The 13875-nt window shown below is 49.9% G+C and overlaps 1 protein-coding gene across 1 annotated transcript in view; it reads right to left on the bottom strand.

Annotated features, from left to right (window-relative positions):
* The window catches only part of PTH1R (parathyroid hormone 1 receptor), a 98033-nt gene that overhangs the window by 45519 nt on the left and 38639 nt on the right, over window positions 1-13875 (bottom strand). Inside the window, exon 2 of the mRNA XM_061996638.1 lies at window positions 7261-7366. Coding sequence (XP_061852622.1) covers window positions 7261-7366 — 106 coding nt within the window. The remainder of the gene's footprint in view (window positions 1-7260; window positions 7367-13875) is intronic.

The following is a 13875-nucleotide window of genomic DNA, read 5'->3' as shown; positions in this document are numbered from 1 at the left end:
TTAACTTTGGGATGGCATCAGGCTGCCCACCGTGGCTAAAATGGAACATTTGTGCATGTAGAAGGGAGATTTGAGGGTTTCCTGTTCTTTCCAGAAGGCTTTCATCTGAGGGACTGCAGTTAGAGAGGAATAACAAGCGAGGGGGAGGGATGCAGAGAGAAAGAAAAGAAGAGAAGCAGCCAAATGCTTGTGGGGACAGGTTTCTGGTGGTTGTGTTTGATACTTTTGAGTCTCCATCTTTCAGTGCCTTAGCCAAAAGTGGCAGATGATGCACAGAGCCTGAGACAGGGCTGTGTGGAAGCACACTGGACTGGCCCAGCCCTGTCTGCCCATGGCACAGGTCTCTGTGGGGCTGTGCCCACGGGTCAAAGCCCATGGCAGGTCCTCAGGCTCAGAGATTTGGCTGAGAGGTGGTCAGGGGACAGATGACACTGTGCATGGGATCTGTTGTAGGAGGGCTGGAGGATGCTCACCCTCCACTGTCCAGCAGAAAGCTAACAGCTAACATCTTGGGGGGAGAAAAGGGAATGAGGGGCTTTTACACATGAACAGTGGCCCGTTATTGCTGCAGGAAGTTTAGAACTGTACCCATTCTCTACCTGTTCTGCTTTGGATGGACTCTCTTTGTCACTCCTGACCCTGCTAGCAACCACACACCTACCAGCCACTCTCCAGAAGCACTTGGCACATCTGCTGCTCACCCTGATGATCCTTAGTCCCTGATTTAACTCTTGGAGCGAGGCTTAGGCACATGTCTACTACAACTGCACGTGGTTGGTGACAGCTGAACAAGATGTTGCTGAGCCATGGTAGCAGGTAGCTTAGTTGCATGTTCCACTTGACAGCTAATTGTCTGATCTTTCAGGGCATGAGCCAGGAATCAGGTGAGTGTTATAATCAAGACAGACAGTGACTATCCCTTCCATCCTCTGGAAGTCTCCTTTCAAGAAACACATCCTTCTGCACTCTGCATGATGGATGGACACCACTGCTTTCCATACTCCACAATGTGATTCAAGGTTCTTATCTCTCCTGGGCTGGCTGCTTCCTGGGGAAGAGCACATGAAGCTCAGCACAGGCAGCATCACATTTTCCACTCAAAGAGCCAGTTCAGGTGCGTGTCCCCACGCCAAGTCCAAGTCTGTGCTGGAGGAATGATGCACAGAAAGCTGCTCCTCAACTTCTCACTTCCCCTCCTGGTGCTGGACTCACAGATCCCTCCCATAGCATGTCACCTTCACTTGTGTTAATTTGTGCAGCCATTTCTAGCCTGAGATGGCCAAGTCATTGCATTAGGAGTGGGGAGCTGCAAGGGGAGGAAGGGAACAGCACACAGCAGCCCAAAACCAAAGCGAGGTGCTGATCACCTCACCCTACCCCTCATCTCTTAAGGCTCGTGGATATCTATCAAATTCAGATTTTGCCCTTTAAAAACATTGCTTGAATGCTCATTGGAGAAGGGGAGAAAGATCTGCAGTGCTCAACTGTGGGAGAAATCAACACACGTGTGATGAACCAATTCCCTCACCAAGCTGAATGGGAACCTGCCAGTTTATCCCAGGAATAGGGCTGGCCCATGAGATGCACTCAGCAATGAGCTGAGCTAAAGAGGAGGAGGAGAACCCAGGCACTCCTTGAACTGCAGGAAGCTGCAAATGTGTTTTCCTCCTTTCAGAACAAACCCCAGAGGCTTTAAACCCGGAGTGATGACGAGAGCTTTGAGTTTCAGTCAGGTGGGATTCATCCAGCCATTTCCATCAGTTGCTGGCCACCTGGGTTTGCTTTTTTTTTTGTAGCCTCACCTTGAATTCCAGGACAAAAGGAAATGTGGTTTGTGGCTTCTGCCCTGGCTGAAGAGTAAGGGGATGAGGATCCAGACGTTGGCTCTGCCACAGGCTCTCCTTTGAGATGGGAGGTGAGGTGTTGAATATCCCTGTGCGTCAGCTCCCAGGCATGAGGACAGCAGCCCTACCAACCTTCCAGGCCAGCTTGTGGGATAGTGCTTTCTATCTAAAACTCCCCCAAGGTGTTCCAAATTCCCTCACTGCTTCCAAAAACACAGGTCACTGATGATGATGATGGAAGTAAATGACAACACCGGGCTGCAATCACACCCAGGGCAAAAGTAAGATCCAAGCAGTGGTACCTGGCAAGTTCTGATGGCCAGGGATAGGCATGAGGCAGGACAAGGTGTGACAGGACCAAGTGGATGCATTCACCCCTTGATGTGGTGTGGGGCTCCATGGGAGCAGGGAGAGAAGGCAACTGGGGAGAAGTCAGCTTAGGCTTTGAAAACCTTGGAGGTTCAAGCAGGTAATGCTCAGCACAGCACTGCTTACACCAACACCTTTCTTTCCTGGCACTGCTCTTTGCCCTCTGATGCCTCTCTTGTTTATGTGGCTGCATGATGAACCAGATCAGGAAGCTCACCCAGATGAAAAACAAACCCTCCTCCAAAAAGGCTCTTTCTCAGGCCAGTCATACATGCTGAAGGGAGTCTGAAGCAACAAATGAAGTCATCCTTTGTGGTGATAAGAAAACTGGCCTCTGTGTGCACACACGAGTCCTTACTGCCTCTGTTGTCTTACCTGAGTCCTGCTCAGCCCTTGTTAGCCAAACTGATCAAAGCTATAGGCTTGTGCTGGAGTCTCTACTTCCCTTTGCCATAGAGATGCCCTACAGGACCAGTTCAAGACATGAGATGCAGTTAAGGGTCCATGGGACTCCATTTGCTCCTTCTCTGAGAGAAGAGACATTATTGCTGCCTCCTCACACCTTCCATCTGGCTGCCTCTGAGCTGGCAGAAGAACAATGCTTCATTCAGGCTGAATGAAGCCAGGTAACAGGCTCAAAGTGCTGATGAGAGCAGGTCCTCAAAAGCCTCCTTGGAGAAGCACAGGCTGCTTGTAGAAGTGCACACAAGTTCCTCATGGCTTAGAGAGCCACGAGAGTCAGCAGGAGCAGGGAGCTGATCACTGCCTTGGGCTCAGCTTTGGTGAGGCTGCACCTCCAATCCTGTGTCCAGTTCTGGGACCCTCTCTACAAGAAGGACATGGAGGTGCTGGAGGGGATCCAGAGGTAAGATACCAAGGTAAGAAAGGGTTTGGAGCACATCTCAGCTGAGGAAGGGCTGAGGGATCTGGGGCTGTTGAGCCTGGAGAAAAGCAGGCTCAGGGGAGACCCTCCTCACTCTCTACAAGGGGGTGGTCTGTTCTCCCTAGGAACAAGCAATAGAACAAGAAGAAACAGCCTCAAGCTGCAGCAGGGGAGGTTCAGGCTGGATGTGAGGAGGAATTTCTTTGCTCTCAGGGCTGTCAGGCATTGGAACAGCTCCCAGGGAGGTGCTGGAGTCACCCCGCAGGGGTTTCAGAGCCAGGTGGGTGCTGCACTGAGGGCAGTGGGCTGGTGGGTGACAGGGCTGGGACAGAGGCTGCACTCCATGGGCTTAAAGGTCTCTTCCAGCCAAAATGTTTCTACTGTATGACTCTATGAGAGAGAGCTATCCCTGCATGCCCATAGCAGTGGATGCATCTCTCAAAGTCCTTTTGTGTCTCCACCCATGAGCTACGACACTGAATGCTGAGGGGTGCAGCAAGAAACTCCATAGCACAGATGTGAAGGCCAGACCTTAGGCTGCACAGCAGTCTTCACTTGCTGCAAGGCTTGTGTAAGCATCCAGTGCAAAGCAGCTCTAAACCAGCCATGAGGTCAAAGGCCTCTTTTCCTGTGACCTCTGTGGTTAAGAGTTTCCCTGGAGAGATGGGACTCTGCAGGCTGACACCACTCCTGGCTGACTTAGGCCAAGGGTTTTTAAGCAGAGACTTTCTCCTTTCCCAAACATCCTGCACCACTGGACTGTCTGCAGGCTTGTCCCATATAAACTGAGGTTTGCTCCATGTTGAGGGCTGCTACAGTGGTCCCAGAAGGATGCTGGCTCTAAGAGCAGATGCATGAGGTTGGGCAGCTGAGATCCAGCTCTCACTTTCAGATAGAGTGATGCAGAACCAATGGAAGAGGTTTCCATCTCCTTTTTCACCCTAGGCACCTAAACACAGGTTTAGATTCCTTTGCCCTCACCACAAGCAAGGACCCAAGAAAGGCTGAAGCTGCCTCATCCTCTGATGACTCTGTGGTGAGCTTTCCCTATGGTCTCCCCAAAAACTGCTGTCTCATTGTGAGCTTGTCCTGTTTCCCTCTATTAAATGATAAAGCAGTCACAGATTTGAACTCTCAAGGTACATGGAAACAACATGCAAGAAAAAAAAGAGAGAGATGCCATGCAAAGCTCCTCTTCTTCTCCAAAACACAAGACAGGTAAAGTACCCAGAGCCCTCTTTCTCTCCTGGTCCAGCTCTGTACTTGCTGCATTGTAGTTAAACCCTCATCAGTCTTTGATAGCTGAGCCCTGAAGTCTACAGGGAGGAAAATCCCCACAAGGAGCCTTGATGTTCTTGACTTGTCATCCTAAACCCCCTGGGAGCAGGGCTAATATAGAAATGATTGTTGGAAGGAACCTCTGAACGTCTCTTGTCCAACCTTCAGCCTTGAAAACCAGCATGAGGTGAGGTGAGATCAGTCATGGCTTTGTCTAGCTAGCTCTCAAAACACCTCTGAAGGTGGAGATCCCACCACATGTTCAGGTAAGCTGCCTCAGTGCTAGGTTACCCTCCTAGGGACCACACCATCAGCAGCAGCAAGCATCTCCTGCTGCAGCACAGCAGCTGTGGTCCACCTAAACCAGGTTTAACCTGGGATCAATAGATTGGAGGAAGATAGCACCTCAAAAGCTTCTCTTTCTGGCTGGGTGGAAGCACAACAATTCCTCCATGTCTGCAGGGTCCTCTTGCCACCCCACTGGGTGCTCCTCAGAAATCCTCTCATTGGTATCACAGGAGACTGTCTGAAGGCTTGTGGTGGCTGTCCAGGACTTATATTTCCCCAAGACACAAGCACTTTGCCTCCATAAACGTTGCCTGCAAGGGGATGCTGGTGCATCTTAACTGTGAAGACCATGTTGCACTTTCCAGGCTTCTTATTTGAGGTCTCTAGCAAGGGAATAGGCAATGGAATGAAGCCTTTCATCTGGCTGAGAAGGGTACAGACCCACATGTCCTTGGAGTGATCAGCACAAATAGAAACCAGGCTCCAGTTTCCATATCATCAAAGGAGAAGACTAGACCTAACCACTTCTTACCCTGGGCTATGAAGCCTTTGTGCAAACCCTAAACATCTAAGCCTTAGCCAAGCCATTAATTGCATTAGAGCTAACACAGTGCAGATCACAGCCCTATTCTGTCACCTCTCACCCTACAAGGGAATCTAAACCTATCCATCTCCTTCAGCTCCTGCAGCATGAAGGAGCAGAGGCAGTGCAAGAAGGACATTGAGGTAGCTTGTCCACAAATAACCCAGGAGACGATGATTTCATGTGTCCAAATCTGTGGATGGAAACTCTTCTGCAAAGTGGGAAGATCTTCTCAACTTGCTAAATCCTCTGCCTGGGACCTTTTAGACCATCTCAGAGACAGTCTGGCAACTCACTGCCTCGTTTGTGAGGTGCTGGAGTGAGTTTCTGGGGTGCTCTGGAGCTGCTGCTACTGGAGGTTCTTCCACAACATCTTAAGAAAGCTTCAGGTTAAATCAGAATTCATTCTGCCTTTGGACTTCTTGCAGGTGACTTTGATCTAATTGTGCATTGCTAATGATTGCCTTGGGTCTTTAAAGCCTTAACACACACACACACACAGCTGTGAGTATTGGCATCAAGATGGTTCCTCCTCTTTGGGGTTGGACAGGGATTTGCTATGGAGGATGGAGGAGCAAGCCCAAGTTTTATTGCTTAAGCAGCTCAGGACAGGATTTTGCAAAGCCAGGACTTGTGTGCATGAGATCTAAGTGAGAGTGGATGAGATTCCTTTCTGTTCCAGTCAATGACAGAACAAAAACCGGCCTCATTAGCAGAACAAGGTCTCTAAATAGGACCAAGGGTGTGTTTGCTGAGCCCTGTGGTTTGATTCCTTTGCTCTACCAAAGTGGCCATGTTAAACTGCCCCAGCTCTGCCTCTCAGTCACACACCTCTTGCTAACCCCACCAACGCTGCTGCTGACAATTAAGGGGAGAAATCTCTACTCAATCATGACAGTGTCACAGAGAACAGTCAGAAAATAGGGTGTCAGAGCACAAGCAGCTGGTTCATGTCCCCAGACCCCAAGGTGGGCAGGTGGGCAATGGTACAACAGAAGGAAATGCCTTTGCACATACATTTTTAGTGAGGTGTTAATTGGGCATTGGGTGGACAGGACAAAGCAGCAACAGAGGATGTGGCTTGAGGTTTTGGCTGCTGTGAGGCTGGAAGCCTGGAATAAAAATGAAAGCCAGGCTTTTACAGCCCCTTGCTGTCATTTCCAACAAGAGGGGGACACCAGGTGGGAAGGCAGCTCTGCTCTAAGATCACAGCTAGCTTTAGGGACCTTTCTGTCTGCTGATGAGGTCTCCAGAGGCTGTGCTAAGAGAGACCTCTGAGAGGTGGAGGTGGGAAGCATTCCATCCTGTTCCCTCCTCTCAGGCAGCCTTGGGAGGTGGGACAGGACACCCACCCAGGACTGGCTGGTGCCTCAGCATACAGCCCCAGGGCCAATAATTAACACATGTGAAACTGATGAAAGAAACCAATGGGGGGATGATTACTTTGCTGCCCACATGAGAGAGTTTTCTCCCTTCTCCCTCCAGCCTGACATCTGGTAGTGATTTTGCAGCCCAAAATAGAAAGGAAGTGGAAGGAAGAGGCTTAGCTGAGCTTGGGCCCATGTGAGGAGAATAGAGAGAGTATGTCAGAGGGAAACAGAGAAGGGGTGTTGGAAGGGTGCTTTGTTTCCCATACCACTGCTGCCTTGCTGTGAAGGATCTTGGGAGAGCTGATGGTTGATGCTATCTCCCATGCTTTGCCTGGTGATGCTGCTTCCCAAGCATTGCCTGAGTGTAGTGACAAGGGCTGTATACTCATGACTATCACCCTTGCATCCTCCTGACCCTGTGGTATGGAGGCCTGGAGCTGGAGAAAGAAGCTGTGACAACTCTTTTTCCTTCAACACCTTGTGCTGAAAGGTCTTCCCCACAGACTATCCTGAAAGCCCTGTATTTTAGGCCTTCTTCAGCTGCTTCCCTCACGAGCTCTGAGCTTTGTGGATGGGGCTGAGTGGAAGGGCTGGGCTTGAGCAGATGAGCCATGCAGTGTGGGTTGCTGTGGTGGGAACACTCACCATGCACCTTGGGCACTTTGACTTTCAGGTGTCGTTCACACTTAGCTTTGGCTTTTAGCAGTAGGAAGATCTGCTCCTCTTTGGTGATGACATCATCAGCATCCACCTGCAGAGACAGGGAGAAATGAGGTTAAACCTCAGCATGTGGAGAGCAGCAGGACACAAACTTTCAAGGCAGGTCATCTGCATGCAAGTTCTCCTTTGCATCAGCAATGTCCTCCACCAGCCTGGCTCTGTGGATCTCACTTGGCTCAGCTGGTCACAAAAAACCAGTCTTACTCCATGGAGCAGGCATATTCCTGAACCCTCAGGAAGCTGGGGATACAACCCTGGGGAAGGCTTGTTCTGTGGATGCTTTGGTTGTTCTGGCACACAGAGCTTTGACTGAATGCAATGTAATTGAATGCTGCTTCAGTTTTCAGCTCTGCCTCTTGGGTGTCCTGCTCAGACATCCAGTCCCACTGACAGATAAAGAGATGGAGGACTTTCTTCCAGGTCAGTCTGGAGGGAGAGGATGGAAAATTCACTGTATCCATCCCAGCTACATTGGGATGACACTGCCTTTGTTCTGTCCTGCTTTACTCCCCAGCCCCAAAAGAACAGGATACTTAACCTTGTCCTACACTCCTTTTCTGCCCTTCTCTGCAGGTTCTTTGTGATTTGCATCATGAAAGAAGGTGAGCAAGGCTGGGGACTGTGTCCATCTCCTGGCAAGCATACCTTGAGCAGCCTCATGAAACCTCTGAGGTTTGGGTCCATCCCTGGTTCTCTGCCAGCCATGGCAGAAGAGCCTTTGGGAGATCAGGACTTGGAGGGATCCTAATCCACAAGATCACCCCCAAGCAGGTTCAAAGCACAGAAGAGCCCTGTGTAACACCTTACAGGGCTCCTCAGTGAAGGATGTTGGCTAGCCTGAGAGAATTAAGTGATGCAGTAAGCTGGGATAAATCACTGCTCTCCTCATTGTTTCCCTGATATCAGCCTGTCTTGATTAATCAGACTATAAATACAATGAAGGCAGCCGATGCCTCTCCTGGGATTTGGACAGAATTTAGCACTCCCTCACTTGTACAAGTGTAATATAAACAAGAAGGGCTGCAGGGGCTGTTTTATACAAAACAACATCTTGGTGTTTCTTTTTCCTCTCCTTTTCCACCCCCCCCCCCTCACTACTTGTTTTGACTGTGCTGATGGAACTGGCTGCCCCAAAGCTGTGATGCAAATCCTGGAGCAGCATTCCACACCCTGATGGATGGAACAGACCTACAGAGCAATGCATAGCCCAGGCAGGCAGAGGAAAGAATGCAAATCCCTGTGAAGCCAGCAGTGATGAGAAGGAAACCTGTTAATAGGTTGTGAACCCTTCCCATGGAGGTGGCTACTGGTTTCAGTCCCTCTGAAGCACAGCCTGAAGGGGGGTTATGACATTGCATTATACTCCCTTAAGGCACTGCTCTTCAGAATTAAGGTTCCTTCACTCACTTTAAGTGGATTCACTTTGGAAAGAGAGAAAGAGAAACCCCCTGAAGGCCAATTAGTTCTCAAACAAGACTGACTCCAAATGACCTAATGAGGGTTAATGAAATCCAGCTTAGAGGTGAGCTCAGATTCAGTTTCCCAGCGTGCTCCCATGGAGAGGAGCAGGGGGTGTTGGAGCAGCTGGGGTGGTTAATGGACACACAGATGGGGAGCTGCATCTGATAAGGAGGCTGTGAGTAAAACAGAAGTTAGTTTTTCACAGCCTTGGAAGAATTCCATGCTACAAACCCTTCAGAAGTGGGAGCTGGTTACAAAACCACGTTAATGTTAATGCAAAGCAAAGCCACCCCTTCCCAGATGCTTGGCCTGTCCATGTTTAAGGCAACATCCCACATTTTCAACCTTTCCATTGGAAACATAAAACCTCTGGGTCAACTCCTGTTGGAATTTATATCTGCTCCAAACCTGGAGTGATTCCCTCAGAGCTGGGGGAGTTAGTCTGGATTTACAGTGGCCAGAGCAGAATGTGACCTCAGCCATTCCAGATGATTCATCCCTTGCACGTTCAGCCTTTGGGCTCCTTTGGCTGCTCTCTGGCAGGAGGGCAGCTCCCAGCCAGAGGGAATTATGGGCTCCAGACCAGGCACAGAGAAATAAGCTTCACTTCCCAGAAAGGGAGATAAGTCATTGAGCACCGTGCCCAGTGGCTGGGGCAGAGCTCTGAGCTCAGCTCAGCTTTTCAGCTTTCCTGAGCCCTGCTTACTTGTCTTAAACCTCCTCAACCTGCCAGAGCTGTACAAAAAGCACAAGCCCACAGCTCCTCCCTTCTCTCCCCTCCCTCAAAACTGGTTTAAATGCTGACAGATGGGTTTGGGACATGAGTTTCTCTGTGGTCAAAGAGGCTGAAGCAAGGATGTAAACACACATACGAGTGAGGATAGAGATTTTCAGTAGATCCTGTGACTTGGAGTCATGTGCTCTTGACAGAAAGCTCCCCAGGCTGGCAAAGCTGCTCCTGTGCTGCTGGAGAGCTCACACGAAACACTTCAGTAAAACTGGGCTGATGCTGGTTCTGAACTTGTCATCCCCTCCTGTGCCAACCCCACTTTCCATCCCCTGCCCCCATCCCTTGTCAAACCCCTTACTAAGGCGTTTCAGTGTGTCAGCCAGGCTGAAAGCTCTCCAAGGACTGAGCAATCTGCAGCCAGATCAGACACAAATGGCTCAGCTTTGAGTTCAGGGAGAGTAGGTAGGACAGGGCAGATACCCAGAGCTGGAAACTGGAGCAGCTCTGGGCTTATCAGCTGCTGGAGCAATTTGAACTGTTCAAACCCACTTTTCCCTCTGCATCTGATTCTCTTACTCTGGATCTTCTGAGCTTAAAACAATGCTGCCCTACTCCTCTTTCCACCCTGAGTGTCAAAGGGTAGAGGCAATGCACAGGAACATTTCCTTTGCACAAGGATGCAGCTCAGCCTGTTGGACACGTTTGGATCTGGCTTGGCAAAACTTTCCCTTTGACAAACAAATCTCAAACCTGATCCCCAAAGACTGTGAGACAGCCTTGCTAAAATCATTAGCAGCTCCTTGGAACCTGGAAATCCCTCAGGCAGCAAAAGGAGTGGCTTCATTTGCACAGGTGCTGAGGTACAGGCTGCAGGGGTTCATAACAGGGTTGAGCTGCTGCTAGAGAAGCAGCCACTGCTCTGGAGGGAACTCGAGTGCCATGGGCTGAGAAAAAGATGGGGCTAGAGATGTTGGCATGAGAGGTGTCTGTAAGATACTGGGTGGTGAAGAGAAAGGGATCCTGGGAGGCAGCAGATGAAGAGAACAGGGTGTGAAAGGAACGGGATGTAAGAAAATCATCACATCAGTGCACTCAACATAGCTTTGGAGAAATTAATAGAGGACAAACTCAACACTGGAGCCTGGATGCAAACTTTTGAGGCAGGAAGGTCTGAAATTGCTGACCACCAAAACCTAGAAGATGACAATGCTAAGAGTTGACTCTAAATATCCTCAACTGGCAGCCCCTGAGGATGGTCAGTTAGAGCACAGAGTTGACTGAATGTGGCTGGTTTTGTGCATATCTGCAGACTCTCTGTATTGCTAAAGCCACAGAAACCTTGTGCCTTGCTGAGCATTTGGGCTATGGCCCAGTTTGACAGACTCAACACCATCTACTCTGTATTTTCTGCACCTGCAGTTCATGAAAAACAGAGGAGAGGTGCTAGAAGCACTTCATGCAAGTGAGCACTGCAGCCACAGCTCAGCAAGACCTGGGCATTCAACATGTTATTCATCTTTCACCAAGAACCTCTGCTCTGAGCCCACTCCTTTCCAGCCCAACACCTCTCCTGCAGCTGCTAATCAGCCAACAGAAAGGAACAACCATCATATGCACTAGCCAAAATGATAGCTGCCTTGCCAGTGAACTGGGCACATCCAGGATGAGATTCATCAGTCTGACATTACTCCCCCAGAGCTCCCTTTATAGTGTGTTTAAACACATCAATCAGCTGAAATTCATCCCATTGTCAAACCACCACCTAAACTGAATCAGATCAGCTGGGGGAGGGGGTGGGAAATTGGTTTTTCCCACCTCTTTGGGCACCTGGCAACTACAGTAATTGGTGATGTCAGCAGCACTGTGAAGATCTGGGGGGTTTAGGAGCAGAGCTTTTGCTGGCACGAGCTCTGGAGACAAGAGATGACCTGAAGGAAGTCAGAAATAGCACCAGAGGCAGGTACATGCCTGAAATCCAGCTGCTTTGTGGTGTCAGGTCATCATGCCCCTGCAGGAGTTAATCACTCAAAGAGCTCACAGTAAATCCCTCTCCACCAGCCTCCTTCTAACTTGCTTCAGCATAAATTCCTGCACTGAGCTTACTTGGCATCACTTATAGAAGCTCAGGGGGTGCAGACAGGCTGGGCACAGGTAGGAGCAGAACAGCTTTGCCCTTCACTCTTGTTGTTGTAGACTCAGGGAAGGGATGGAGGCTCTCCCCTGCCCTCCCCAGCTGTGCAATCAACAGCTGCCTGCTCCTCTTTCTCAGAACTGGATTTTTGGGGTGGTGGTGTTTATTTTTTTGCCTGGAAAAAAGATCCTTGTGGGGAAAGGATGCAGGAATGGCTTGGGTTTGCTTTCCTGCCCTTGTTCAGAGAAAGCAGAACTGCAGAGCAGGAGGCAAGCCAAGCAGGGAAGGGTGAGATGACAATGCTATCCAGAGGCTGTTAAATCAGTTTGGGTTCAGCTTTCCCCCCCCTCCCCTTGCCCCCAGAGGAGTCCATGGGGATAATGATGATCCTGTTTTCTGGTATTTCCATTGCATTGGCTGGTCTCCCAGCCACTAAAGTAAACCCCAACTCTCAATGGGGAGGTCATGTTATCCTTGTTTATGGGACTCATTTTCAGAGACAACACTATCCCTTTTTCATGAAACTTCCCTGGCAGCAGCTCAGCAAAACAGTTAAAGGCAAATAGATTCCTTGGTCAGGGCTGAGAGCATCACAGAGCCCTCAGCAGAGCCCAGGCAAAGGACCACTGCTGGTCACCATCTTGGACCAGGTAAATGGTGTGAAGCAGAAAAGGGGTTCAGGCAAGAGGAGAGCTCAGGAGGACAAAGGGAAGTGGGAAAATGAAAGCATTGGTGCTGGTGCTGCAGAGGAAAAAGAGAATTGGGTCCCAAGGGTGTGGGAACAGCATGGGACAGAGCTGCAGCCAGCCACGAAGGCTGCACCCCAAAGCATCCCTGTTGATTTTGGTGTTCACAGGGCTCTTTTTGGGAGGAGGGGACCTGGTGGAGCTGGGGTGAGGACACAGGGGCCTTTGGGAAGCATGACACAACTCTAAGGATAAAGGTACCTGTTGGAACCAGATTAATACATCCTATCATAGAATAGTTTGGCTTGGAAGAGACCTTAATCTAACCAAGCCTAATCTAGCATCAGACCTGCAGCTGCCACAGGTCAGCACGTCCCTGGTGACAGCACAGCATCAAGCTGGGCTGAAGACAACCTGGTGTCAATGCCATGTGTGCAGACAAAGGTGACACAGCTAAAAAATACCCCAGAGTAGGGATTCAGTTGCCTTTGGCAGGAGCTGATAGATTCATCACCATGGGCTGAGCCAAAACCAGGTTGGTAAGGAGCTCATAGGGATGGGTAATAGCTCAGATGGCAGAGTGGAAGCAGTTGGGAACACAAGGCATTGCATGAGGTTGGTGAGCAGTGGGATGGCAACGTGGGAGAGTGTAAATCAGGATCCTGAGCCCTGTGTTTTATAACTGGAATTGCCTTCCTGGAGATGAGAGACGATGGAGTCTGTCAATGATTTTGTGACTGGGTTTAGCTGCATGGTCTGTCTTTGTCTTCCTGCACTTCTGCAAGTGTTTGTGTAAGCTCTGCATCTCCTGGCCTCTGCTCCTGGCTGGTTTACTCAGGTCCAGATGAACTCTGGCAAGTATGGAAGGCCCAGGGATTTGTATGTGCTGTCTTGGACAAAATGTACCCTGTGCAATCTCTGTTACTGGGTCTGCTGGCAGTCCTGTAGCAAAGGAGGCTCTGCCAGGCTGCTACTCAGCTGGTGATTAACTGTGCCCTGTATCTGGCTGTATTTCACACAAGAAACACAGGGATGCTGGTGATTTGCTGGGGTTGCATGCTGGCTTCTGTAGTCCCTCAGGGCACACGCTCCCTGGCAAGCACAACTCCTTGTTGGCTTCAACAGCAGCTGGTGACCCCAGCACTTGACCCTGGAAGCTGGCACTTCAGGCAAAACACATCCCTCACCCCCCTTAAAGCTGCTCTGTGCTGTGACTGGGAGGGTCTGGCACTTCATATTTCAGGGCTGGCTCACAGCAGAGTAAATACAGATAATCAGTGTTTATCCTCTTCTCATTGGGCAATGCTGGATCTGCCTGCTGCCTAAATAATCTAATCCCTTTTCTTCTTGCTACCTCCATGCTGCTTGCCCTCTGCCAGCCTGCATGGTATCACTGCCTTGGCACAGAAACCCCAACACAAAGTCAACACGAAAAGCCACTGGGGGCAATGAATTGCAAAGAGGAGCTGATTGAGAGGGAAAGCAGAGAGTGGCATTTATTTTATGGGCTTTAATTGAACTGAACTGGCATT

The sequence above is a fragment of the Colius striatus genome, chromosome 5 (assembly GCF_028858725.1).
Source record: "Colius striatus isolate bColStr4 chromosome 5, bColStr4.1.hap1, whole genome shotgun sequence".
NCBI classification, from domain to species: Eukaryota; Metazoa; Chordata; class Aves; order Coliiformes; family Coliidae; genus Colius; species Colius striatus.
Note: the sequence above shows the minus strand (reverse complement) of the source record. Positions and strands in the feature narration are given on the sequence as shown.